At 39.0% G+C, this 24,998-nt stretch overlaps 1 protein-coding gene across 9 annotated transcripts; it reads left to right on the forward strand.

Annotated features, from left to right (window-relative positions):
* Window positions 1-1,993: 1,993 nt before the first annotated feature.
* RBM34 (RNA binding motif protein 34) lies at window positions 1,994-24,706 on the forward strand. 9 transcript variants are annotated; one of them, XR_012133316.1, is made up of 11 exons: window positions 1,994-2,151; window positions 2,265-2,439; window positions 2,660-2,796; window positions 8,594-8,825; window positions 9,899-9,958; window positions 12,798-12,841; window positions 19,333-19,416; window positions 19,568-19,631; window positions 21,018-21,057; window positions 21,263-21,397; window positions 22,776-22,946. XR_012133316.1 is itself a non-coding variant. In XM_017664435.3 (11 exons), the coding sequence occupies exons 1-11, from the start codon at window positions 2,093-2,095 to the stop codon at window positions 23,046-23,048; spliced, it is 1,287 nt and encodes a 428-aa protein (XP_017519924.1). In that variant the 5' UTR covers window positions 1,994-2,092; the 3' UTR covers window positions 23,049-24,706. The 9 variants fall into 9 exon arrangements, 8 of the variants coding, with proteins under 8 accessions (XP_017519924.1, XP_017519926.1, XP_017519925.1 ...); XM_017664435.3 differs by having other exon boundaries at window positions 21,279-21,397; window positions 22,776-24,706; XM_017664437.3 differs by having other exon boundaries at window positions 21,282-21,397; window positions 22,776-24,706.
* The last annotated feature ends 292 nt before the right edge of the window (window positions 24,707-24,998 follow it).

Genomic DNA, 24,998 nt, shown 5'->3' on the forward strand with positions numbered 1-24,998 from the left:
GTTTGCAGTCTATGTTGGAATTGAGGTTATAACCCTTGGGCCTCTCTGCCTCTTGTCTGCCTATTTTCCTTTCTTCCCAGCTTCTGTGGCGAATTGAGAATTTCATAGTTTTACTAGAATTTGACTTAAGTTTTCCCCTGGCCATCTGAACTACATTTTATCTACCAATTTTACAATCTATGATAAAATTAAGATGGTATGATTTTTACAGTATTCTCCAAAACCTTTTTTTCTCACTGAAATAACCTGAGGGTGAGGTCTTGTCAATTTTCTTAACCTGGGGAAATTGGGAAGGTGGAGCAGATTCCATGAAACCTGTACTGTTTTTTACAAAATGTTTTTTGTATTTTTCTATGAAAAGAGTCTTGATATTTTAAACTCTTCAAAGAGGTTAAATAATCTCTAAATGGTTAAGAACAAGCTCTGAATGGCAGTGGGATCATTTTTTAACTCTCCAGCCACAGCTTCTTTTAACGATTTTCTTCTGGAAGTATGTTCTGTCTTTGTGAGTCCATTTCTACACCTTCTAATTTTAAACTATTTAAGGACTTTGGGCTAATATCATATGATGGGTTTTGTATGTATAAGGAATAGTTTAATGATTTAGTAGTTGTGAAAGTAATATATATGACAATTATGTGCTAAGTTGCATGGTCAGAGAAAACGGGTGTGTAAGGGTATATACATGTGGGCAGTGTGAGCATAAAGGAACCTGATGTGATGGCATAGAGGTGGCAAATATTCAAGGTGTTTCAGCTGGAAATGGAAGGAGCAACTAGAGAGGAGAGTCACGACAGCACTGGCCAGATGCAATGAGAATGTAGTTCTCCAGATAGGAAGTGATTCTTGGAATAATGTTAGAGTGGGGAAGGAGTGAGATTGGAGGCATTCTGAAGGAAAAATGAATTTCTACACTGGACTGTAGGATGGATGAGACGCTTGAATATGGACAGTTGAATTTTTCTCATCTCTGAAATAACAAGGTCACAAGGGAAACCAAAATAAGCAACTCAGAAATCAAAACGAGGGCCAGTTGAGTATTTTTTTTTTTCATCAATTTACCTGATTTGGGCTATAAAAGGTCAAGTATTTCCAGTGACTTCTGTTAAGCAGCTTTCAAAAAGCAGGTCTGTTCCCCAAGATTCACAGTCAAATGCTATTTTACCACCAAAACTGAATAAAATGGTTAAATTTTAATATTCACCTTTTATTACCTTAAAGTCAGTTTACCAAGGAGTTATTAGGTATGGAAAACGAACACTACAGGATGATTAACACACCCATTATCATTTAGAGAGACTGTAAAATAACGCTAGTAAGAATGCTGGAGGCTTGGAAAAAGATTGTATCTCGAAAATTTTCTTAAGACTGTATCTGACCTGGGCTTTGAAAGATGGGTACAACTTTGCATGTGAAAGTGAGGGTGTAAAAGGAGGGCAGTGGTGGGAGAACGAATAACGAGTAAGAGGGAATAATAAGGTGGTGACAAAAAACAGGCTAGAATGTGAGGCTTTGGAGGAGTTAAGTCTGGGAAGGTAGGCTGAAGAAACAAGTTGTGAGTGCCAAGGAGCTGCTTTCCTGGTGGAACAGCGGGACAGAGCAGGTAGAGCTGTGGTCTCCAACTATTGGTTTTTAACTATTTTTGAAATGATGTCAAATTTCAGAAGGGTTGTACGAGCAGTGCAAACAAGTTGCGTGTACCCGTCACTCCGATTCATCGACTCTTCATATGGAGTTACGCTCATCTCTGTAACCCCATTTCAGGTTAACCTCCTACTTCCTCTTCAACAATTCAGGGACTTTCGAACACGTTTTCTTTCTTACTGGACAGATATCCCGTTCCCAGGCTCGCTGATTCTTAGGAAACTTGCAGGCCCCAGCTTCTCGGAAGACGCTTCACCCCTAAGATTAGGCTTCTCCCAAGCAGGACCAGGTACAAACCGGCGCGGAAGCCTGAGCACGCTCGCCCACTGCCTGGCCCCCTGCGCGGCTGCGGCGGCGCCCGGAGCATTAAGAGCGTGGCTCCGGGAGCGGAAGTAGCCAGGCCCCGGAAGGGCGGCTCACGCGCTGTTGCTGCTTGGGGGACCTTGGGATGAAAATGGCCGTCGCAGGAAAGAACAAAGGGAAGATAAAGAAGAATGCCGGGGAGGGGTGAGTGGCGTGTGGTACGTCCACCTGGCAAGGTGTGCGTTCGGGAGCTCGGGCGGGCGAAGCGGCGGGGTGTGCCGTGGTGTCTCTGAGCTGAGCCTCGCGTCGGTATCTAGGGAGAATCCAGACCGCGGCGCTCGTGGGACTCTGACAGGAGACTATCTTGTCGGACAAGTCGCGGAAAGCTTGTTCCACGGCGAGCACCCCTCCGGAGGCAGCGCAGCTCTGCTGGCGTCCCTCTTCAGCTCCTTTGAGCCTCAGCTTCAACCCGTCTATGTGCCTGTGCCTAAAGTAAGTTATTGTGGTCTGTTTCGAATGGCTCATTAGAACAGCTTTAAAACAAGTTAATTTACCTTTCGGAGCATGGTTTCTAAAGGGGGGCAGATAGGATTAATTTTAAGTAACCTTTTATATTGGACATCCCAGTGAGAGAGAAAAGATGCCAATTGAGAAAGACTACTAAATTATTAAAAGGGATGAGGTCTCAAACATAACTTCAAACTTTTAATAGGAAATCACGAAGAAAAAAAAAAGGGGTGAGGAGGAAGAAAATACATCCCAAATTCAAAGACCACTTTTGCAAGAACCTGCAAAAAAAATGAAAGTGAACAAGAAGCTTTCTGATGCAGACAAAAAGTTGGCAAACAGGTTGGTAAACTTATCTTAATGTTAAATTTGATGTAAAATAATTGAGATTCTTAATACCTGCAATATTCATCGTAATTTTTTTTCCCGTTTCATAGTTCTAATTAAAAAAATTTTTTTTGTTATGGAAAATCTCCCCCATGTGCCCAGTATTAACAATTATTAATATGTGGCCAATCTTGTTTCACCTTTACCCCATTTATATCCCCCTCATTATTTAGAAGCAAAGCTAACACATTTTATCTGTAAATGAAGAAGATGAATTTGGTGTTCTTAAACTTAGAGATCAAATTGTCCTTATTAACTTAAAAAAATATATATATATATATACACACACACATATATATATATATATATATTTTACAGTATTTGTATATCTAGACCCAAATCACAGTACCACCACCTCGTTAACTTTCCTGTCTATCATGCTACTCTTTTCAAGCCCCCTAGTTCTCTTTTCTTAGCAGGTGATCTTGTTACCCAGTCACAGCTGTTAACTGCTAACGCTATTTTTTGTCCTCCTGTGAAAACATCTATGCACATCCTTAGTTTCTTCCATCATCTGTGCACATCCTTAATTTCTTTCCCTTTCTCTCAGAAAGGTGCCTTCCTCCTCCTGTACAATCACCTATGCTGTGTATACCACCTTCCTCTTCCTCCTTAGGGATTGTGCCATGAGATATATCCATTTTCTCCTGTTTCCTGTTGTCTTTGGTCTGTGCACCATATTAATGTGTTCAAGATTCTCATCTTAAAAAAAAGAAATCCGACAAAACCAAACACATTCTATAGTCTCTTGTCCCTTTTTGCTACCATTCTCCCAGTACCTCCCTTCATAGTCAGGCTTTAAGAAAAAAATAGTCTATGCTTTGCACTGTCTTCCTTTCTTGGTCTCTTTCTCTTCCATGTGCTTGCAGTCTGCTTGTTTCTTTGTTGTGTTTTCACTTGCTCTGACCATCCTTCTAAAACAGTGCTCAGTGAACCTCTGCCAACCTGCGATGTTTAATAGGCAGACAGCCTTTGTGTCTCTAGTCCTCTCCAGTACACTTAAATGGCTGCTTTTCTTCTCAAAGCAATTGGATTCTTCGACAGCAATCCCTTCTGACTCCTTTTGTCTTTTGCTTCTCAGTGTTAGTGTGGGTACCTTTTCTTGTTACTGCTTCGTAAATGTTGATTTCCCTCAGTATTCCATTCTCAGTCATCTTCTCATGACCATTTTCACCCTCCATTCTGCTGGGCCCATGGCTCCACCATTCTGGTCTCCTTCCTGAGCTCTTGACCTATCTGTTTGCCTGCTGGCATCTGTCCCTGTATTTCATTTATACCTAAAATTCAGAATGCTTCAAACTGAGCTAATTAGCCTTATCAGACCCATTCCTCTGCATGAGTGATACTACTAGCCGCCTAGTTGCCTTAGCCAGTGACTTGGAGGTCATCCCATACTTTCTTTTCCTTGCAGATCTAATCAGTTGCCAAGTCCTGATGATGCAGTCTTTCCACTCCCTTCCTTGTTTTGGTCGGTCTGTTGTCTCTTTCCAGAGATGTGCAATTCTGACTGTCTCCTTACTGGCTCCCCTTATCCATCCAGTCTTGTCCCCTTGCTATTATCTTCCACTCTGCTGCCCAAATTATCTTAGGCACTCTTAAGATCTTCAGAGGCTCTCCATCTTCCATCTTCCGTGGGATAAAATTTAAGTACTTTGGCATAACAGGTTGATAACATTCTTGACCTGTTTCCCATCTTATACTGTTTTGTTTCCTTTCACATCTGCTAGGTCACATACAGTAGTGAACAAAATCAAGGCATGGACCCTCTCCTCAGTAGAGTTTATGGTCTAGTGAAGGAGTAACAGTGGCCAACATTTACTGAAGGTTGTCATGTGCCACACATTGCCTTTCTAACTCAGAGAAGCCTATCTCATTTCTCTTGTTTTTTTGTCTGTTTCGACACCATGTATTATAAATGTACCACTTTGTTGTGAACTTGCCTGTCTCTTCAGAGACTGGACTATTGAAAGTCCTTTAATACTTTAATAGTCTCTTTATCTTTCTATCCCCAGAGGGGGGAACTAAGTGAAGCCTAGTAAATGTTTTCTGAATAAATGAATGATCTTTATCACTCCTGCTACCCATTCTCTCCCTTCCTTAAGGTCCCTGTCCAGCTGTATTTTGGGACTGATGTTCAGACCTCACATGTGCACCAAAGCTTTCTATTTTATTTTGCCAAGCAATCCTTAAAATCTTACAGAACTATTATAAGTGGGAAATCTGGTTTTCCCTATGGGCCAGTATTTTGCAGCTCAGTTAACCTTTATAGACTCCCTGGTATTGCTACAGTAGCCCTGGAGTTCTAGATCAGGGAATGAAATTGGGTATGAACGGGGTGTAAAGTAACTCTCCAAGAGCTTTAAATGAACTTGTGTTGCTGTGCTATTCCCTGGCAGTTTTTTATTTTGTTGTCCTTAATCTACAATTACATGAAGAACATTATGTTTACTAGGGTCCCCCCTTCACCGAGTCCCCCCCACAAACCCCATTACAGTACTGTCCATCAGCATAGTAAGATGCTGTAGAATCACTACTTGTCTTCTCTGTGTTGCACAGCCCTCCCCATGCCGGCCCCCAAATTATACATGCTAAGTGTAATACTCCCTTTTTTTTTCCTACCCTTATCCCTCCCTTCCCTCCCATTCTCCCCATCCCTTTCCCTTTGGTAACTGTTAGTTCATTTTTAGGTTCTGTGATTCTGCTGCTGTTTTGTTCCTTCAGTCTTTGTTCCTCTACTCCACATATGAGTGAAATCATTTGGTGTTTGTCTTTCTCTGCCTGGCTTATTGATACCCTCTAGCTTCATCCATGTTGTTGCAAATGGTAGGATTTGTTTTCTTCTTATGACTGAATAATATTCCATTGTGTATATGTACCACATCTTCTTTATCCATTCATCTACTGATGGACACTTAGGTTGCTTCCATTTCTTGGCTATTGTAAATAGTGGCTTTTGGATGTAGAGTTCTATAGATGCCTATTAGGTCCATCAGTTCTAGTGTTTTTCAGTGCCTCTGTGTCCTTACTTATTTTCTGTCCAATGGATCTATCCTTTGGAGTGAGTGGCGTGTTGAAGTCTCCTAAAATGAATGCATTGCATTCTCTTTCCTCCTTTAGTTCTGTTAGTATTTGCTTCACATATGCTGGTGCTCCTGTGTTGGGTGCATATATATTTATAATGGTTATATCCTCTTGTTGGACTGAGACCTTTATCATTATGTAATATCCTTTATCTTTTGTTGCTTTCTTTGTTTTGACGTCTATTTTGTCTGATCCTAGTACTGCAACACCTGCTTTTTTCTCCTTGTTGTTTGCATGAAATATCTTTTCCATCCCTTGGCTTTTAGTCTGTGCAAGTCTTTGGGTTTGAGGTGAGTCTCTTGTAAGCAGCATAGAGATCGGTCTTGCTTTTTTATCCATTCTATTACTCTGTGTCTTTTGATTGGTGCATTCAATCCATTTACATTTAGGGTGCTTATTGAAAGATACATACTTATTGCCATTGCAGGCTTTAGATTCCTGGTTACCAAAGGTTCAAGGTTATCTTCTTTAGTATCTTACTGTCTAACTTAACTTGCTTATTGAGCTATTTTAAACACTGTCTGATGATTCTGTTTCTCCCTTCTTATTCCTCCTCTTCCATTCTTTCTATGTTGGTTGTTTTATTCTGTGCTCTTTTGTGCTTCCTTTAACTGCTTTTGTTGATAGTTGATTTTATTTTTTGCCTTTAGTTAGTATTTGGTTGGTCTTCTTTCTTTGCTGTGATTTTATTTTCTCTGGTGACATCTATTTAGTCTTAGGAGTGCTCCCATCTAGAGCAGTCCCTCTAAAATACCCTGTAGAGGTGGTTTGTGGGAGGCAAATTCCCTCAACTTTTGCTTGTCTGGGAATTGTTTAATCCCTCCTTCATATTAAAATGATAATCGTGCTGGATACAGTATTCTTGGTTCAAGGCCCTTCTCTTTCATTGCATTAAATATATCATGCCATTCCCTTCTGGCCTGTAATGTTTCTGTTGAGAAGTCTGATGATAGCCTGATGGGTTTTCCTTTGTAGGTGACCTTTTTTCTCTCTCTAGCTGCCTTTAAAACTCTGTTCTTGTCATTGATCTTTGTCATTTTAATTATTATGTGTCTTGGTGTTGTCCTCCTTGGGTCCCTTCTGTTGGGGGTTCTGTGCACTTACGTGGGCTGATCAATTATTTCCTTCCCCAGTTTAAGTTTTCAGCAATTACTTCTTCAAATACACTTTCTACCTCTTTTTCTCTCTCTTCTTCTGGTACCCCTATAATACGGATGTTGTTCGTTTTGAGTTGGTCACACAGTTCTCTTAATATTGTTTCATTCCTGGAGATCCTTTTATCTCTCTCTGCGTCAGCTTCTATGCGTTCCTGTTCTCTGGTTTCTATTCCATCAATGGCCTCTTGCATCTTATCCATTCTGCTTATCAGTCCTTCCAGAGATTGTTTCATTTCTGTAATCGCCTTCCAGACATCATCCCTTCGCTCTTGCATATTTCTCTGCAGCTCCATCAGCATGGTTATGAGCTTTATTTGTAATTCTTTTTCAGGGAGATTGGTTAGGTCTATCGCCTTCTCAGGGTTTGCCTCTCTGATCTTGGTCTGTGTCAAATTCTTCTGCCTTTTATGGCGATAGAGGTATTTGTGGGGAGCTGGTGTGTGTGTTGTCTAAGAGAAAGTCTCCTCTTGCTGGCTTGTGGCCTTCCTCTCCTGGGAGAACAGCGACCTCTAGCGTCTTGTGCTGGGCAGCTGCACGCAGACGGGGCCTCTGATTCTTGCCTGGCTGCTGTGGAGTTTAGCTCTGCGGTTGCTGTGGGCGTGGCCAGCCTCAGGCTGCTGCTCCAATATGGCAGAGACGCGTCGGAGGGGGAATGGGCAGGAGGCCGTTTATCACAGTGAGGGGCCTCTGAGCTGCGCTGCTGCCCAGGGGTTTAGGGCGCCCGGAGTTACCCGGGATTCCCAGCTGCTGGGCTAAGTGTCCCAGGATGCTTCCGTCCAGCTGTGGGGTCCCTGTCCCTTTAAGACTTTCAAAAAGAACTTGCTTTTCTTTGTCCCAGGGGCGCCAGCTGCGGGGACCCGCTCACTGGTCTTACTGTCCTGTTTCCCTAGTTTCCAGCACCCCACGCACGCACTGTGTGTCTGCGCTCTGGTGTGGATGACTAGGGCTGGGTGTTTAGCAGTCCTGGGCTCCCTCTCCCTCCCCACTCAGACTCCTCTCCTCCTGCCGGGAGCTCGGGGGAGGGGCGCTTGGGTCCCGCCCGGCCGTGGCTTGTATCTTACCCCTTAGCGAGGCGCTGGGTTCTCACTGGTGTAGGTGTAGTCTGGCTGTTGTCCTGTGTCTCTGGTCTCTCTTTTAGGAATAGTTGTATTTGTTGTATTTTCAAAAAAAATATATATGGTTTTGGGAGGAGATTTCCACTGCTGTACTCACACCGCCATCTTGGTGCTCTTCCCTGGCAGTTTTAATGTATCTTTAGAAATTGAGCTTAACTTTTTCTAAGTCTTGAGTTTTCTAAAGATAGTAGTCACTTTTTGATAATGCTGCTTCTTAAATTTAAATATATTTGGGAATGGTAAGTTTGTATTTGGGAAAGGTAGCTGTGGGGGGGGAAATACTTCTAATCTCTGTACTTTGTCAAATACTGGACCTGACTTCTGTGACTCTCATTTCTTTCCTTTCCCCTTCCTCTCTTTCTTTCTTTCCTTCCTTCCTTCCTTATCTGCCTTAAAAAGGGAAAATGCTCTAGCAAGTGCCGATTTAGAAGAAGAAATTCACCAGAAACAAGGGCAGAAAAGGAAAAATTTTCAAGCTGGTATTAAAGAAGCAGATAAAAATGTCCTTGATGATGTAGATCACACAGTTGTACCTCAAAGAAAGAAAATTCAAATCAACCAAGAAGAAGAGCAATTAAAGAATGAGAGAACTGTATTTGTTGGGAATTTGCCTGTCACATGTAATAAGAAGGTGAGTGTGTGATCTGTATATTGTCAAGATTTGGAGAATTTAATCATAACTTTTGTTCATGTTTCCTTTATTTAATAAACACATAATAAGTCATAAACATAATTGAATAGTACATTAATAAGTCATAATATAACACATAATGTATAGCTTCATTTTAAATGACCCATAAATCATTCTGTATGTTGATGCCAGGGTCTGCCCTGCCTTACCATTTCCATAGTCACTGCCCTAATTCAGGCTTTCTTATATCTTATTTGAACAGTTGCAGTGGCCTCCCATCTGCTTTGTTTTTGTTTTTCCCAGCCTTATGTCCTATTAATGCCACAGTAACATAAACCTGAGACAGTGCCTAGCCATAGTAGCTCAGAAAATATGTGTTGTGTAAATGAATGACTGTATCCTAAGTTTTCTTCCATTATGTAAAGTTCCCTAAACTCAAAATATGCCCTTTACTATCTGTGTTCTTGTGATAGTCACATTGTTGGCAATCCCTTGGGTTAGAATTCAACTCATACTTTGAAAGACAATTTAAACTCCACTTTCATAAGAACAGTACCAAAAACTTGTTTTTCCCCCTCCTTCTTGTCCTTTTGTCACCTAGTGTTTGATCTGTGATTATTTTGTAAAACAACACATTTTGCTTTGTAGCGTAGTTTTGGTTATTGATCTTGTTAGCTTATAAAGGGCTAAAGGGAAGGGAGTGTGTGTGGTGCTTTGCACACTCAATTTTTTGAAGTAGAATTGGTTATAGAAGTTAATATCCTAGCTGTTAAATAAGTTCTTCACATCCTGAGCCATTCATAAGAATAATGTATAAAATTTATCCTCTAGATTTTTCTTAAGTCTGATGGTGCTAATTCCATACAATTGGGGCATTTCTCATGAACTTAATTGTGTTTTCTTTTTATATGTTCCAGTAAAATTTTTTGTCTTCCAACTGAATAGTCACCTACCTTTCTTGAAATGTTTGTAAAGATTATCAGTTTTATTTAATTCCATTTTGTAGCACTTACTCAATGTTCTGAAAGTAGACTAAAGCATATATATATATATATATTTTTTTTTTATTTTAGAAGCTGAAGTCGTTTTTTAAAGAGTATGGACAGATAGAATCTGTACGATTTCGTTCTCTGGTATGTTTTCTCCCTCCTCAAAATTGCATAATCTTAAAATGTATCACATTTAAATCAGACTTACTAACGTGTTAATAACAGTGAGATTGAGGAGCATTTCACTTAAATCGTTTGAATCAATAAATTCAGATCTAGTCCAAAAGAAGACTTTCTCTAAATATTTACTGTTGACTCTTGTAGTTTGTTAAATAATTTAATGAGTTCACCTAGAGAAATGTTATCCTTGTTACTAAAGTTAATAGTGTATTTTGGAGGGTAGGTGGGTGACTTTTGTTTGCTGTGTCAGGTAGCCAGAAACATTAGCACTTAATGAATAGCGTTTCTGGAATCAGGCATTCAATATGTGAGGTTTGTGTGATATACACAGTATCTAAGTTTCCCTCTAGACAGGGTTTTCTTTTTTAATCAATTTAATATTAAAACTTTATAGGAGTAAGTGGTTATCTGATTTCATCAATTGAGCATTCTGTAGCACACTTAAAACCGTATTCCTTGGCACATGAAACAAGGGTCATTCCTATCCTCTTTTTTTTAATGTAATGAATGTGTATTAGGATATAGGAAATGTTTATTCCTTGTTTCTAATTGCTTTTTCTCATGTGATTCTCCAGAGTGAGGTTTCTCAGCCTTGATAGCATGGACATTTATTGGTGGAAGCTGCCCTGTGCATTATAAGGGTGTTCAGCGGCATCCCTGGCCTCTGCCAGCTTGATGCTGGTAGCATCCTCCCCACCCAAGCTCTAACAAACAAAAATACCTCCAGACATTGCCAGCTGTCCCTAAGGGGGAGAAATGCCAACTTCTCTAAAAGTAGACATTTCCTGAGATTTGGGCACTGTCTCCATAATTTCTGTCATGGTGTTTGTTTCTCACTTACATTGCATGTACTTTGCCCTTCTGAGTCCCATTTCCCCATATCAGATCCTTGCCTGACACAGTCACTTGGGTGTCTTGCCAGCACCCCATTTTCAGCCTCTCTGTGCCTGCTGCCATCTGTCCTGCCCCCAGGCTGCAGACCTTGTTTCCTTTGTCTCTCTTCACCCTTGCCTCTTACTGTTTGTCATCCCAGCCTGATTCTCAGCTGCACTTCCTTCCAAAGAGCCATTCCTTTCTTTTTCTCGTCTACCTAAGTTCTCTTTTCCTTCTGAATGAAAAGTTACAGAGGCCTATTGTGTTCGTATCTTCGGTCCACCTCTAATGAACTCCCGCCTGATTTTTCTCCCCTGCCATGAGCAACACACACACGCGCCCATGTGCACGTTCACATAGTGCCTCGTCTTGCCTTTGGGGAGCCTGCCCAGATTCTGACCTGTCCCTGGATTACTGATATGGTTGGTGACCCTGCTGTGCGCTCTGAACACGCCGTACCTCACTGTGGTCCTTGTGACGCTATTCTGCGGTTGTTGTTCGTCTGACTTGCCAGGCTGCAAGCTGTGATTACAGTTGCCCTGTTGGTCTTGCTCATCCATCCTGTGCACATTAAATATGTATGGACTTGGCTAAAAGCTTCCTGATTTTCTCACTGTTGGTGAGATATAAGTTCTAAGCCTGACAGTCTGCACAGGGTGGCCCTGAGGCCCTGTGTTCCTCCTACATGACTGTCCTGCAGCCTGGGAGTGTCCTTCCTTGGTGGTCATAGGCTTGGGCTTTCTCACCTTTGCCCTTTCATTCAGTTCATTTGCTTTGTTGGGAATCCTTAAAGTTTCATTTTGCCTATCAAGAAACTCTGTTTTTCAGTAGGCAGTTAAAATGTCACTTAGGCTTTTTCTGATATATTATATGATTAAGTGGTAATATTTTCTCCAAATTCTTTTTGTACTTTACTACCTTATGTTATACTTACTCATTTCTGTCTTCAGTAAAAGGACATAAGTCCTTGAGAGCTCCTAGGAGGCACCCAATAAATGAGTTTTGAAGACCATTATTCATTAATTATTCACTTGTACATTTCTTATGTTTTGTACTGTTTTTCTGTCTATAATTTGAGAGTTTGACTATGTATTACCAGTTTAAGCAAGACAAACTGAAAACAAATAGTTCACACTTCCTAGTTTTACTTTATAGACTATCAGATAACTAAGAAAGGAAGTTTTCCAGGAGAGATTTATGGTTGTCCTAAATGAGATTGACATTCATATATGCTCTTAGACTGGGAGCTGGAGGGTCTGTTATCTTTGCCTTAATCTTCTCAGTACCTGGCTGTATTGGCACATTGGCAGTCACAGTCATTGACCTAAATTTCCACCTCCTCCGTAAAGTCTTTGCTACCTACAGCCTTCACTCATAATAGTATATATATATATATATGACTGAAAATAAAGTATACCTGAATATAAAGGAGATTCCCTTACTTGTCCATTAAAGATATCACAGATTTTTTTTTTTTGCCAACTGGCATGTCTTACATTATTTGTCAATTTAAACATATTTAAAATCATGTAGGATATATTAATTTAGAAATGTTGCTTTTCTCCAACCTCATTTTGTGAAACAGTTTTCTTTACATTTTTCATGTGCATCTTTAACATTAATGGCCTCTCATTACTGGAGACCCCTTTGAGTGACACATTTTGAAGGCACAGATATTTATTTCCATCGATGCCTTTTAAGTCTAAATATTGTATTATCATTGGAAATGTTTTTCCTAAGCCTCCAGGTCCCATTCACATAACATTAGGATAGTTGTTTCTGATTCAGTATTTTCCTAGAATATTTTTTGTTTTTGGTCACATCATGTCATCAGAGTTAGATGTTTAGAATTCAGTTAACTAGAATATAATTAATTGGAAGTAATACTTCAACTAATGAATTTTCTTTAATATTTTTTTTCTCTTAAAAGATTCCAGCAGAGGGAACTTTGTCCAAAAAGTTGGCAGCAATAAAGTAAGTTTATAATTAGAGAAAGGGAGTAGTCTTAAACTCTTCCATTTTGGTTAAAAATTTAGATCATTTTTTTTCATAGATTTTTATATTTGGATAATACCTCATGCTTGACTATTTCCTTATGTCTGTAATAGCACATAAATTTGTCAGATGTTTGTCTTTAAGCCTTAATGTGAATTGTGTACTCACAGAGAATATTGCAAAAGAACTTACTAGAAAATGCACCATAGGAAATATCAAGGATGATTAGGCAATGTTTGGAAGAGAATAAGACCATTTTCTGCCCAAATATTGTAGTAAAATCATAAACACCATATTTCATCGATTCTAAGGCACACATTGTTGAAAAGTGTTGACATCTTAAGATACTGAAATGCATCTGAAAATCAGGGATGCCCCATAGCTGCATTGGCTGGTCAGATGTTTCCAGAGAGAATTCATGTTTGCTTCTCTCAGTACTGGGGGTTCTACCAGCCCTAGACCATTTAAGTTCTCTGTGAGGGCTTGGGGACCACACTGGTAGTGTGGCTTGTGGCTCAAGTTCTCAGAGGTTTTTCCTCTACCCTCCTTATCCACCCAGTGCCAAGAATGAGATGTGCAAGAGTCCTTACTCTCCCTTTCTCATTAGTTATTTTATTGAAATATAATTTACATATAACTATGTAAGTTGAAGTTTTACAACCTTTATTTCTCATATTCTGTCAGTTTTATGCAGGGTTTCCTGTAACTTGTTTTTTCTTTCTTACTGGTACATGAAATGATGGCTTTTACAAGCAGAGGTGTGTATATTAGGTATAGATATATATTAAATAAGTAGGTCACATCTATATAGATATATTAGATAAAATATAGTGATATACTTTAATATACAGTAAATTGCTTCATTATTTACAATAGCCAAGACTTGGAAACAACCTAAGTGTTTGTTGATAGATGAATGGATAAAGAAAATGTGGTGTGTATATACATAGTATATTATTCAGTCGTGAAAGAAGGAAATCTTGCCATTTGGGACAACATGGATAGACTTTGAGGGCATTATGCCATGTGAAATAAGTCAGATAAAGAAAGATAAATACCATGTGATCTTACTTATATGTGGACTCTTAAGAAAAGGGACCTGAACTCAAAGAGAACAGGTTGGTGGTTGCCAGAGGAAGAGCATAGGGGAAATGGGTGAAGGGGTTCAAAAGAAAACTTTTAAATTATAAAATAATTAAGTTCTGGAGATGTAATTCATAATATGGTGACTATAGTTACTAATACTGTATTGTATATTTGAAAGTTGCTAAGAGAGTAGATCTTAAAAGTTCTCATCAGATGAAAAAAATCTGTAACTTGTGTCGTGGTGATGGATGTTAACTATACACACTGTGGTGATTATTTCACAATATATACAAATATCATTATATTATAAACTTGAAACTAGTATAATGTTATATGTTAATTACCTCAATAAAACAGACAAGAGGTTATGAGTTGCCTCAGCCAGTACTGATTGAATTAAGTTTAAAAACCATTTCTGGGAATGTTACTATATCAGGATTTTTTGAATTGCCACAGTCCCTTTGAGTGAGTTCATTTCTCCATTTATTCCTGATTTAGAATTATTTGGCAGACCAGATCTTTGCCAGTTTTTTTCCCATAATCATCCCAACACCAATTGTATAGTTGACACTTGATAAATATGTGTTAATATTACTGACTTCAGTAATGCTTGTTGAGGAAACCAACATTGAGGTAACTAGTTTGTTGAGGCAAAGTTCTTTATGCAAGGCATTGTTCAGATTGTGTGGGAAATGGAAAGCTCTAGTAAGGTACAACCCTTCTCTGGGCCATACAGATTTTTCTTTCTGTATGAGGCTGAAACCCAGGGGCCTAAATTTCTGCAGAAACGATGTTCTGATAGGAGTATGTGGTAGCAGTACTAAGGAGTTGGGATACCAGAAAAAAAGAGGAGTTTGCTCACTATGATGGCCATTGGTCTCCCCCACCCATGCCCCCAGTTGAAAACAGTTTTGAATTGAATTATCTGAATAAATAATGAAGCAAATGGTAAAAAAATAAAACTGTAGAAAGTGCAGAGTAAAAAAATCCTTCCCTATATCTTTTCCCTGCCACTAACCTGCCCCAAGCAGCTGCTGCTTTTTCTTTCTTGTATGACCTTCTAGAGACATTTTATGTATTTACATGTCTCCATATCATCCGTCACCCCTACAAGGTTCACTCTTTGAGGCAGAGGTAGTCAACATACATATATATACTACTACACATCTTCCTTTTCTCTACTTAATGTAACGTGGAGATCTGTTTATATTAGTGTAAAAATTGGTTCCTCCTTTTTCAGAGCATCTTAGTAATCTGAAAAGTGTCCCATAACTTGTTTAAATATGCTTCCATTGATGGACTTTTAGTTTTTTTCCAATCTTTTGACCTTTACAAATAATGCTGGAATGAATGACCTTATATTTCTCTAGTACATAAGTGAAGTTATCTGTAGCTTAAACTTTTAGCACTGGAATTGCTTGTTCAAAAGGGTATTTGCATTTGTAGTTTTGACTGCTTTCCCATAGAAATGGTAACTTATTTACTACCAATCCATTTACTACCAATATGTTTTTGAATTTTTTGATCCTAGGCTTACCTGATAGGTGAAAGTGGCATTTGGAGTTCATTTCTTATAAGTGAGCATCTTTCCATATATTCAAGAGTCATCTGTGCTTCCTTTTGTCTGAATTAATACTGTCATTTGCCCCCTCCCCCCTTTTTTTCCTGTTGAATTGTTTATCTTATAGATCTATGGGATATTAAGGAAATTACCTTCAGTGATTTGAGTCACAAATATTTTTCCCAAATGTTGGTCATTTGCTTTGTTGCTTTGCTTATGGGGGGCTTTTCCTAAGTAAACTTTTTTGCTTTTTCATATAGTCAAAGAATGTTTAACCCTTTTCTCTGCTTTATTAATGTATTACTTAGCCTCAGTAAACTGTATATTGGAAATGTGCAATTTTATGATTTTATTACATGTCTGCACTGGTGAAGCCATTGCTACCGTCTTTCTCCTGAGTACGTGTATCCCTGGCTTCTTTTTACCTGCCTGTCCCCAGGCAGCCAGTGACCTGCTCCTTGTCTGTGCTGTTAGTTTGAATTTTCTAGAATTTTACATAAATGGACTCATCATACAAAATGTACTCTTGTCTGACTTCTTTTGTTCAGCATGATGATTCTGAGATCCATGCATATTGTTGGATGCTCAGTGGCTTGTTCTTTACTGCCCAGGACTAGTCCATTATATGGCAGTATGAAAGCTTGTTTCTCCATTAACTAGTTGATGAAGATTCAGGTTATCTTCAGTTTTTGGCGTCAAGAATAAAGATACTAAAGACATTCATGTACTAATCATTTCTCTTGAGAAAGTACCTGGAGTGAGGATCGCTGGGCCTTAGGTAGGTATATGTTCACCATCTAAGAAGCTGCCAAATTATTTCCAAAGTGGCTGAGCTGCTTTACAGTCCCACCAGCAATGTGAGAACCCAGTTGCTCATTGGTCAATACTTGGTATTATTGGTCATTTAATTTTAGCCATTCTAAAGGTTTGTCAGCTGGTTTTAATTTGTATTTTGCCAATGATTGAAGATATTAAGCATCTTTTCATGTGCTTATTGGCTATTCATATCTTTGGCGAAGTGTCAGTTCAGAAATGTTGCCCATTTCCTAGTAACTTGTTTATCTTACACTGAGTTGTATAGAGTTCTTTATATATTCTGGATGTAAGACCTTTTTGTGATATGTATATGTTTTGCCCTAGTCTGTGGCTAACCTTTCTAAGGGTGTCTTCTGAAGAGCAAAAGTTCTCTATTTTATTGAAGATCCAGTTTGGAGACATCTGTTGTTTGGAGGTCTGGTGGGGGCAGTGGGCGTCTCCGTGGACCTGGTCCAGCCTCAGATGCAGGTTTCCTCCCTCCTTCCCCTGGGTCTTGTGCTGCCTGTGTGTAGGAGCCTCCCTTCCACAGGCCACAGGGGGTCTTCCCTGTGTCCTGGGGGTGGCAGGGTTTGTGTCCCTGCCCTAACAGCTTAGCCTTCCCCGTCACACAGAAAATCCAGGCAGGCTTTTTGCCTTCTCCACTCTAGCTTAGGCCTTCATTTCTCCAGACCACATCCCCATACTTGGTCTTTCCAAGGGGACACTGGCAGAGGCCTGCTGGTGGGTACACACTCCTGTGTTGGCAGCTCCCGGGGACCCACTTCAGGCCCAGCCCACATTTGGCATTAGCAGTTTAGTAAAATCATAGCTAAAATCACCAGCCAGTGTGCAGTACTGCCTCCAGTCCCCTCGGACAGCCTGCCTTTACTTAGCTTCCAGACCACTTGGTTTCCCTGTGACTTTAGCTCTGATGGCTTCAACAAAAGTGATAATGCTATAGTTACCTGGGTTCTTCTTGTTTTGGGCAAGAATGATGCTATTCCTGGCCTTCTAGCTTCTAGTGGAAGGAGAACTCTGGGTGTCATTAATATTTAGACGTCTAGATGTCATTAGTTTAAGATCATCCACCAACCTTGATACAAGCCATGTTCTTGCCAAGTAGAAAGGGACAGAGCTACATGCTTGTATATTCTTTGGGTCAACAGGATCATTTCTAGAGTAAAGTACAGGTTGTTAACATAACTGGAAAGTGACTTTAAGAGAATCTTATCTTGGGATTGTCTTGTTCCATTTGGGTTGCTGTAACAAAATACCACAGACTGGGTGGCTTATAAACAACGGAAATTGATTTCTCACAGTTTTGGAGGCTGGGAAGTCTGAGAAGGGGCACCAGCATGTTCTTGTGAGGGATGGCATCCTGAGTCCTATCCAGGGCCTTCTCACTGTGTCCTCGTACACTGTAGGCCAAACAGTAGGATAAAGATAGGGCTGGGGACTGTGGGGGGTATATTTAATAAGAGCACTAATCCTGTTCTGAGGACTCCACCCTCATGACCTTAGCACCTCCCTAAGGCCCCACCTCTTGTTACCATTACACTGGGCATTAAATGGATTTCAACGTATGAGTTGAGGTTGGGGGTAACACAGTACCCCTAACTCTAGGGTTACACTAGGACATGCTGGATTAGGATGTTGTCAGCAGCTGTGTGTTGTATGGGAAGAGTAGGGGATCTGGAGTCTGCTAGACTTTTTTAAGTCCTAGGCTGGCCACTCATGCCTTATGATCATGGCCACATGCCTCTCCGAGTCTCAGCTTCCTTATCCATAAAATTAGAAAAACTAACACCTATGTTAGAGATGTGAGATTAAATCAGATACATAAAATGTCTAACACAGTGCCTGGTAGATGTTAGGCATTTAAAAAATCATAGACATTTAATAAATTATAAATCAATATAAAACTTTTAGATTGTGTAGTGTATTATTACAGGATGCCATGAATAATGCCTGATAGTATTTTCTAGTACCTTTCTTGATGATACTCATCTGTTCATTAACATTTTTGTTACTTCAAAACAATAGGGCAGTGTCTTCCAGGAAGGATCTGTAGTCATTATTAGCTCCTTCTGTTGACTGGTCACATATAAATTATATCACCATATTGTAAACCTAGTGAGTTAGTGGGCATAGGCCTTGAGCAGCAAGAACTGCATCATTAAAAAAGTGGAAACATGCTTCCCCTTGAAAGAACACAACACTACCTGTGGTCCTGACAAAGGGGTTCAAATCTGAGCCTGATCAAATCTCTGGCTCCAGCTGCCAGTTTGCAGGAAAAACAGAGGATAGAGGTACATGTGGAACTGAATTGTATATGAGCTTGCAGTCAACCAAATCCAGGCTTTAGGAAATTCTGCCTATCAAACAGTAAGATAAAGAGGGAATCCTGTAGTTTAAAGAAAACTTAAAAGACTTTTGAAGTTGAAAAATGTATAAAACCAAAGTATAATGTCTAGGAATAGACACTGGGGTAATAAAACCACTTAGATACATAGGGAAATGGTTCCTATAAAAGTGGGGATGGGGGTTACCTTGGGAGAAGAGGAGAGGCTGCATCTGGGAAGGGCCACAGAGAGAGGCTTCTGTGGTGGGTGATGGCTGCAAGGGTGTTGGCCTGTTAATACTTCACTAAGCTACATGTTTGTCCAGATTTTATTTTACAGTAAAAAGTAAAACTGAAGTTGTGTTTCATGTCTATTTGGGCGTGAGTTCAATACAGAGCTGTAGCTAACATTATAGTTTCTGGGCTGAGGCCCATTGCCTGGGTGGCCCCTCTGCTCCCTCACAGTGATCACCAGTAAGATGGCAGAGTTCACAGGTTTTGGCCAACATCTGTGTATGTTGTGTGCTATTTTTTGAGTTATTATTAAATAACTCTATTAAAAGAGCTGAAGCTTTCCCCAGGATTCTTGTCATATTTGTTGAGCGTAGAAAACAAGTCCTATTTGTTTTGGAGACTTTGAGATTAAGAAATGTTACATCTTCTTTTGTTTTTTTGTTTCTGGTGTAGACGTAAAATTCATCCTGATCAGAAAAACATTAATGCTTATGTTGTGTTTAAGGACCAGAGTGCTGCTGCAAATGCATTGCAAAGGTAACTTTGTCTCTTTGAGGTTTGAACAAAATTACTGCATTTAAGTATGTCTAAGTACATGTTTTATTCTTTGGTTTCACTTCAGGGTAAATATTATAGTAACTCAGTGCTCACTTTAAACAACCATTTTCCCTTTGTATTTATAATACAGAAATGGGGCCCAAATTGCAGATGGATTTCGTGTTAGAGTTGATTTTGCATCTGAGACTTCATCTGTAAGTAGTCCTTGGGTTGTGTGAAGAACTTAACTACGGTCTTATAGGAAGAAATGTTTTCTGAGCTTTTGCCAAAAGAGGAGTGGAATCAGCATGAGGGACGCACAGAAGGGAATAGCCTTATCCTGTGTGGTCACAGTGTTGGTGGAGTGGCATAGGGACATTAGCCAACATTAGCTCAAGAACGTGTTCTTCCACCCCTGCCATGAGATCAGATAATCAGAGTTAGCCTGGAAGGTATGTGAAAGGCCATCCGGGCCAATGCCATATTTTATACTGAGGTCTAGAAAGTTAGATTATGTGTTAAACAGTTTTGAGTCCCTGCTCTGTATCACAAATACAGTGTTAAGATATGGTCTCAGTTCTCTAGCATTACATGATATAAAGGCAAAGACGTGCAGATGGGCTGATTGTGGCACTATTTTATGATAAATACTGTCATAAATGCACAGTGTGCCTTGTCAGCTTAGGAATGGGGCACTTCCTTTGGGAACATGCTGGTCAGGAGGGACAGGAGAGCTTCCAGGGGGACAGGTGTTTTATCAGACTTGGAAGATGAGCGGTATTGCCTAGGCAAAAGGAATTTTAAACATTATAAATGGTGGGGACCAAAACTTAATTTGCTTAGGGAGTGACAAGAGCTTGGTACAGTTCTAAGTGTTGGAGTGTGAGGAGGGCAGCAGTAAGTTGCTGTTGGAAAAATAAGTAGAGGCTGAATCATGAAGACTCTGGTCTGCTGTGTTGAGGAGTCTGGCTTTTGTCCAGGAGCCATTGCACAAGTTTAAATATGAGAGTGATGTGACCAGACTTGCATTTTACATAGGTCTCTTGAAATGAATGAAGAATGTGTTAAGAGCTCACCACAGAAAAAAATGCATTGCTGTCATTGTTGGAATGACCTAGTTGAGAGATGACAAAGGCCTGGCTCACATCCCTAGCTTTGATTGTGGACCTAGCATAGTCAGTAAACTGGCCTGAGGGCCACATCCACCTGCTGCCTATTGTATAATAAAGTTCTATTAGCACAAAACCACACCCATTAGGTTATGTGTTATTGTGCAGTAATAGCAGAGGTGAGTAATTAAAACAGAGACTACATGGCCTGCAAAACCTAGAATTTTTGCTGTCTGGCCCTTTACAGAAAAAGTTGGTCCACCCCACATATAGCATGCCTTTCTTGAGCACTGTCTGCCTCCGTGTTAGCTGTGAGTGGAATAAGCATGGCTTCCTTTGGCGCCCACATTCTAGTACAAAAGACCAAAGAAATAGAAATCAAACAAAGGACTGGGGTGTCATCAGATCAGGGTGAGGGAAAGGGTAGATTTTAGAATGACTTCCATTTACTGCTCCTGTGAATGAATTGTATCCACCCTCTTTGTGTTTCAGAGGGACAAGAGATCTGTATTTGTGGGGAATCTCTCATACAGTAAGTTTGTTTAAACAAAAAGTACCTGTTCATCATTAAAATAATGGCAATAACAACTGAGTAGTAACTTAATGTTTTGCTTTAAGATTAACTTTAAGAAGTATGGAATGTAACTTGACTAATTTTCATGGAGCTGTGCTTACTTTGCTATATTATTAAACGTCTCCAGCTTTTTAAGGTGATTCCAAATCTACTTCCACTTCAGTTGAATTTGTTTCTAGAAGCTGAAGAATCTGCGGTTGAGGAACACTTTCTGGATTGTGGGACTATTGTGGCAGTAAGGATTGTGAGAGACCAAGTTACAGGAGTCGGCAGAGGGTTTGGCTATGTGCTCTTTGAGGTATGGGAGACGAATGCATTATCACATCCTTTGAAATGGGCTAGGGGGGATTGTCATTACTGTTTCATAATTCCATCTTAAGTAAATTCATAACCAGCCATAATGGAGTATGGTTCCCATAATGGCACCTAACCAAAGAAATTCTAGTACCCTCTTCCTCCATACTGATTTTACTAAATGTTTCACATATTGGATATTAAAGGTATTAAATCTCTGCCACCTTCTGTAAAAGGGAGAAAAGAATTGACATTTCACTTAGAAGAAAATTTTAGACTTTGTAAAAAATTGGTTATATTTATTAGTTTACTAAACATTAACCAGTGTTTCATGCCTAACATTGTTAGAATATAAGTATAAGAATATACAAACTATCTGATGGCACTTAAAGTTTTTCTTCCCTGAACAACCCATTAATACATTTCCTTCCAGATTTTTTAATGTTGAACTTAGTTCTATGAACATAACATTTTGTCAACCTGCTTTGTGTTTTCTGTTGTGTAAATCGGTTCCACTGAGTGATACAACATAATTTATACTGTCTTTTCTCTGATGATTCCCAAATGTTGAACATTTGCAGTGTTTCTCTTTTTCCCTGTAGTAATGGGATTGTACTGGTTATGTGTTTGCCTTTAAATTGTGCCTGCATTTTATTATCACTTCTTTAGGACAGATCATCAGTGGGCTGTTACTAATAGGTCTAGATGTATGACCATCTTTAAGATTCTCTATAAGTGTTCCCAGATACTTTATATACAAGGCTGTCACAGCCCTGTGTCTCCACCACTACTGGCTTGCAGTTACTGTTTCTCTGCTCTGTCTTCCATTAATTGATAAGTTTGTAAAGTTTTTTACCAAATGTCTCATGGATATTTGGGGTTAACATTTAGTGGTCCATATTGGAATAAAAGAATAATGAACTTTGGATCTAAACAGAACCCTACAGGATAATACAAAGCATCTAGTCCAACGTCTGAGGAACAATAAGTTTCTTGCTCTCAAGTTGTCTAATACAGTGGGGTTTTTGCAGAAAGAGCCTTGTGAGAGGGAGGTTCATTGGTTTAAAAGATTGCATATGACTAATCTAGTTAGTTGAAATTTCATTTTACAACGAGAAAAAGGGAGTCTATTGGATTGTGACTCAGTTATTTAACAGGGCAGCATGAGTGCTTCCTGGGGAAAAACTTGTGGGGAGTATGATTGAAAGACTAATAAGCACAGCTGTTCGAGCAGTTGGGATTGGACTTTTTGGATGTGGAAGTGGGAGGGTTTCTATGTGCAAGCTTGAAAATTGTTCCAGTCCATTAAAGTCAAATTTCACTAGTTTCTTTGCAGATGAGTTTCTGGTGGAAATTAATAATATATTGATTTTTTATTGCAGAACACAGATGCTGTTCATCTTGCTCTGAAATTAAATAATTCTGAACTGATGGGAAGAAAACTCAGAGTCATGCGTTCTGTTAATAAAGAAAAATTAAAACAAAATTCAAATCCCAGTTTGAAGAATGTCAATAAACCTAAGCAAGGACCTAGTTTTGCTTCAAAAAATGGAGGACATTCTAAAAGTTTATTTATTGGAGAAAAAGCTGTTCTTATTAAGAAGAAAAAGAAAGGACAGAAGAAAACTAAGAAACAGAAAAAAATAGCAGTCTGAAGCTTAAATTTTTTTTCCCCATTTGAGTAATAGTAATAAAAATGTAGTGAACCCATATATTGAGCTTCAGAATTTTATATGGATGGTATATGTGAAATGGGAAAACCTTTCAGTTTATTGACGTTGTAACAGTTCCTTTGAAACATTGATTTTGTCAGTAGATTAATCACTGTTGATTATGTTACTGATAATAGATGATTTTAGACATAGGGTTGAATATTTAGAATTTTAGTGGTTATGTAGTAGTGTAAATTAGAAATATGTAATTAACAAGACAGTTATTTTAAGAATCACTTGGGATGAGAATAAATGAAAAATTAAATAAATTTAAAGAAAACAGAATTGCAGTTGCTATTGGGTGGAGAGGTGTAAAATAGGTGAAGGGGATTAAGAGGTATAAACTTCCAATTATAAAATAGTCACAGGGAATAAAAGTACAGCATAGGGAATATGGTCAATAATACTGTAATATTTTTGTGGACAAATGGTAACTACACTTACCCGGTGAGCACTTAGTAATGTATATAAGTCTTGAACCACTGTTGTATACTTGGAACCAGTATAATACTGTGTATCAACTATATTTCAATTAAAAATATTTTTATCAGTTTAAAAAAAACCAATAAGCCATAATACTAATTGTACCTAGATAAAATATCTTCGTAAAGTGAGAACACTGATTTAAGGTCAAATCACAATCCCTAAAAAGAGAGGTTTTGAGGGCTGTTAGGTGACAGCCACTGATTGTTCTCCCTTTCTTTTGTACTTATGATAAAGGAGTTCTGGGTTTTTATTTATTTCATCAACCAAATAACAAGAATATTATATGAAATTTTGCTCTGACATACTATTTTTAACCAATGATGAGACTGGTTATTACAGTCTTTGACAAATTGGCTGTAAAGCAGATTTCTACTTTTATTTCATTTTTAATTTGAAAAATACTCTCAAGAGAACTTTTGTGCTTCTTACATTAATGTTACCAAGTAGAGTGAAACAGACTTTCAAGAAAGTCATATTTAAAGGAAACAATTTCCAATAAATATGGTAATTAATCACGAAACACAAGAGTTTAACAAGGGGAGAGAATACCATTGCATTCCTTAGGGCTTGACTTTGTGATACAGCTTTTGTCCCTGTCACAAGTCTTACCAAGCTGCCTCTGTTTCCGGGAGGGAGGGCTGGGAGTAAATCAGGTGGACTGATCTGAAGCAGACAGAAGTTGTGGTACATGCATCATAACACTTAGGTTGATGGAGTCCGAGCACGGGGAGAGGGGGCGGAGGGATTAGCTCACAGGCAGTGAGTTATTGCTGATTATTTTGAAAATTCTTTTGGGTGTAGCAGGTGTAGCACAAGGAAAACCTAACAGGTCTTTGAAGTGTAATTCTGTGGAAACCAGAGCTCCATTTTCCTGTATTGGACTGGTATATTATGCTTAGTAGAATCTTGTTTTTCATAAGTAGGGTTTAGTAAATACTAATTACTTGGTAATTCTTGACATTTGTGCACATATTTCCAGTTGTATAAAGATGCATTGCCTTTAGACTATCACTATAGATATATAAACTAAAGTATAAAATTGTTTATTTTTATAGTGTATTTTTAATGTGTATTATACTGTGTAATGTACAATGTATATATACATTTATATAATTTTAGAGTCTGACATAGTATGCTGCTTTTGGTCTTAAGGTTTTTGTGTATACAGTCCCAGACTTTGGAGTAAGGACATCTCATTCTTAACCCTGCTCTATAATTGTGCATGTACGACCTTGGACAAGCCTCTCAACGTATTTAAATACCTTGATTGGTGAAAGAAGGGGCTTGAACTAGATCAGTGGTCTCATACTTTTTTTACTATGATCTGCAATAGCTTTAATTTTACACTGTGACCAGTACAACATAGATATGTTTAACTAACATGAAAAGGTCACTTGACAGTACTGG

The sequence above is a fragment of the Manis javanica genome, chromosome 7 (genome assembly GCF_040802235.1).
Source record: "Manis javanica isolate MJ-LG chromosome 7, MJ_LKY, whole genome shotgun sequence".
Classification (NCBI taxonomy): Eukaryota; Metazoa; Chordata; class Mammalia; order Pholidota; family Manidae; genus Manis; species Manis javanica.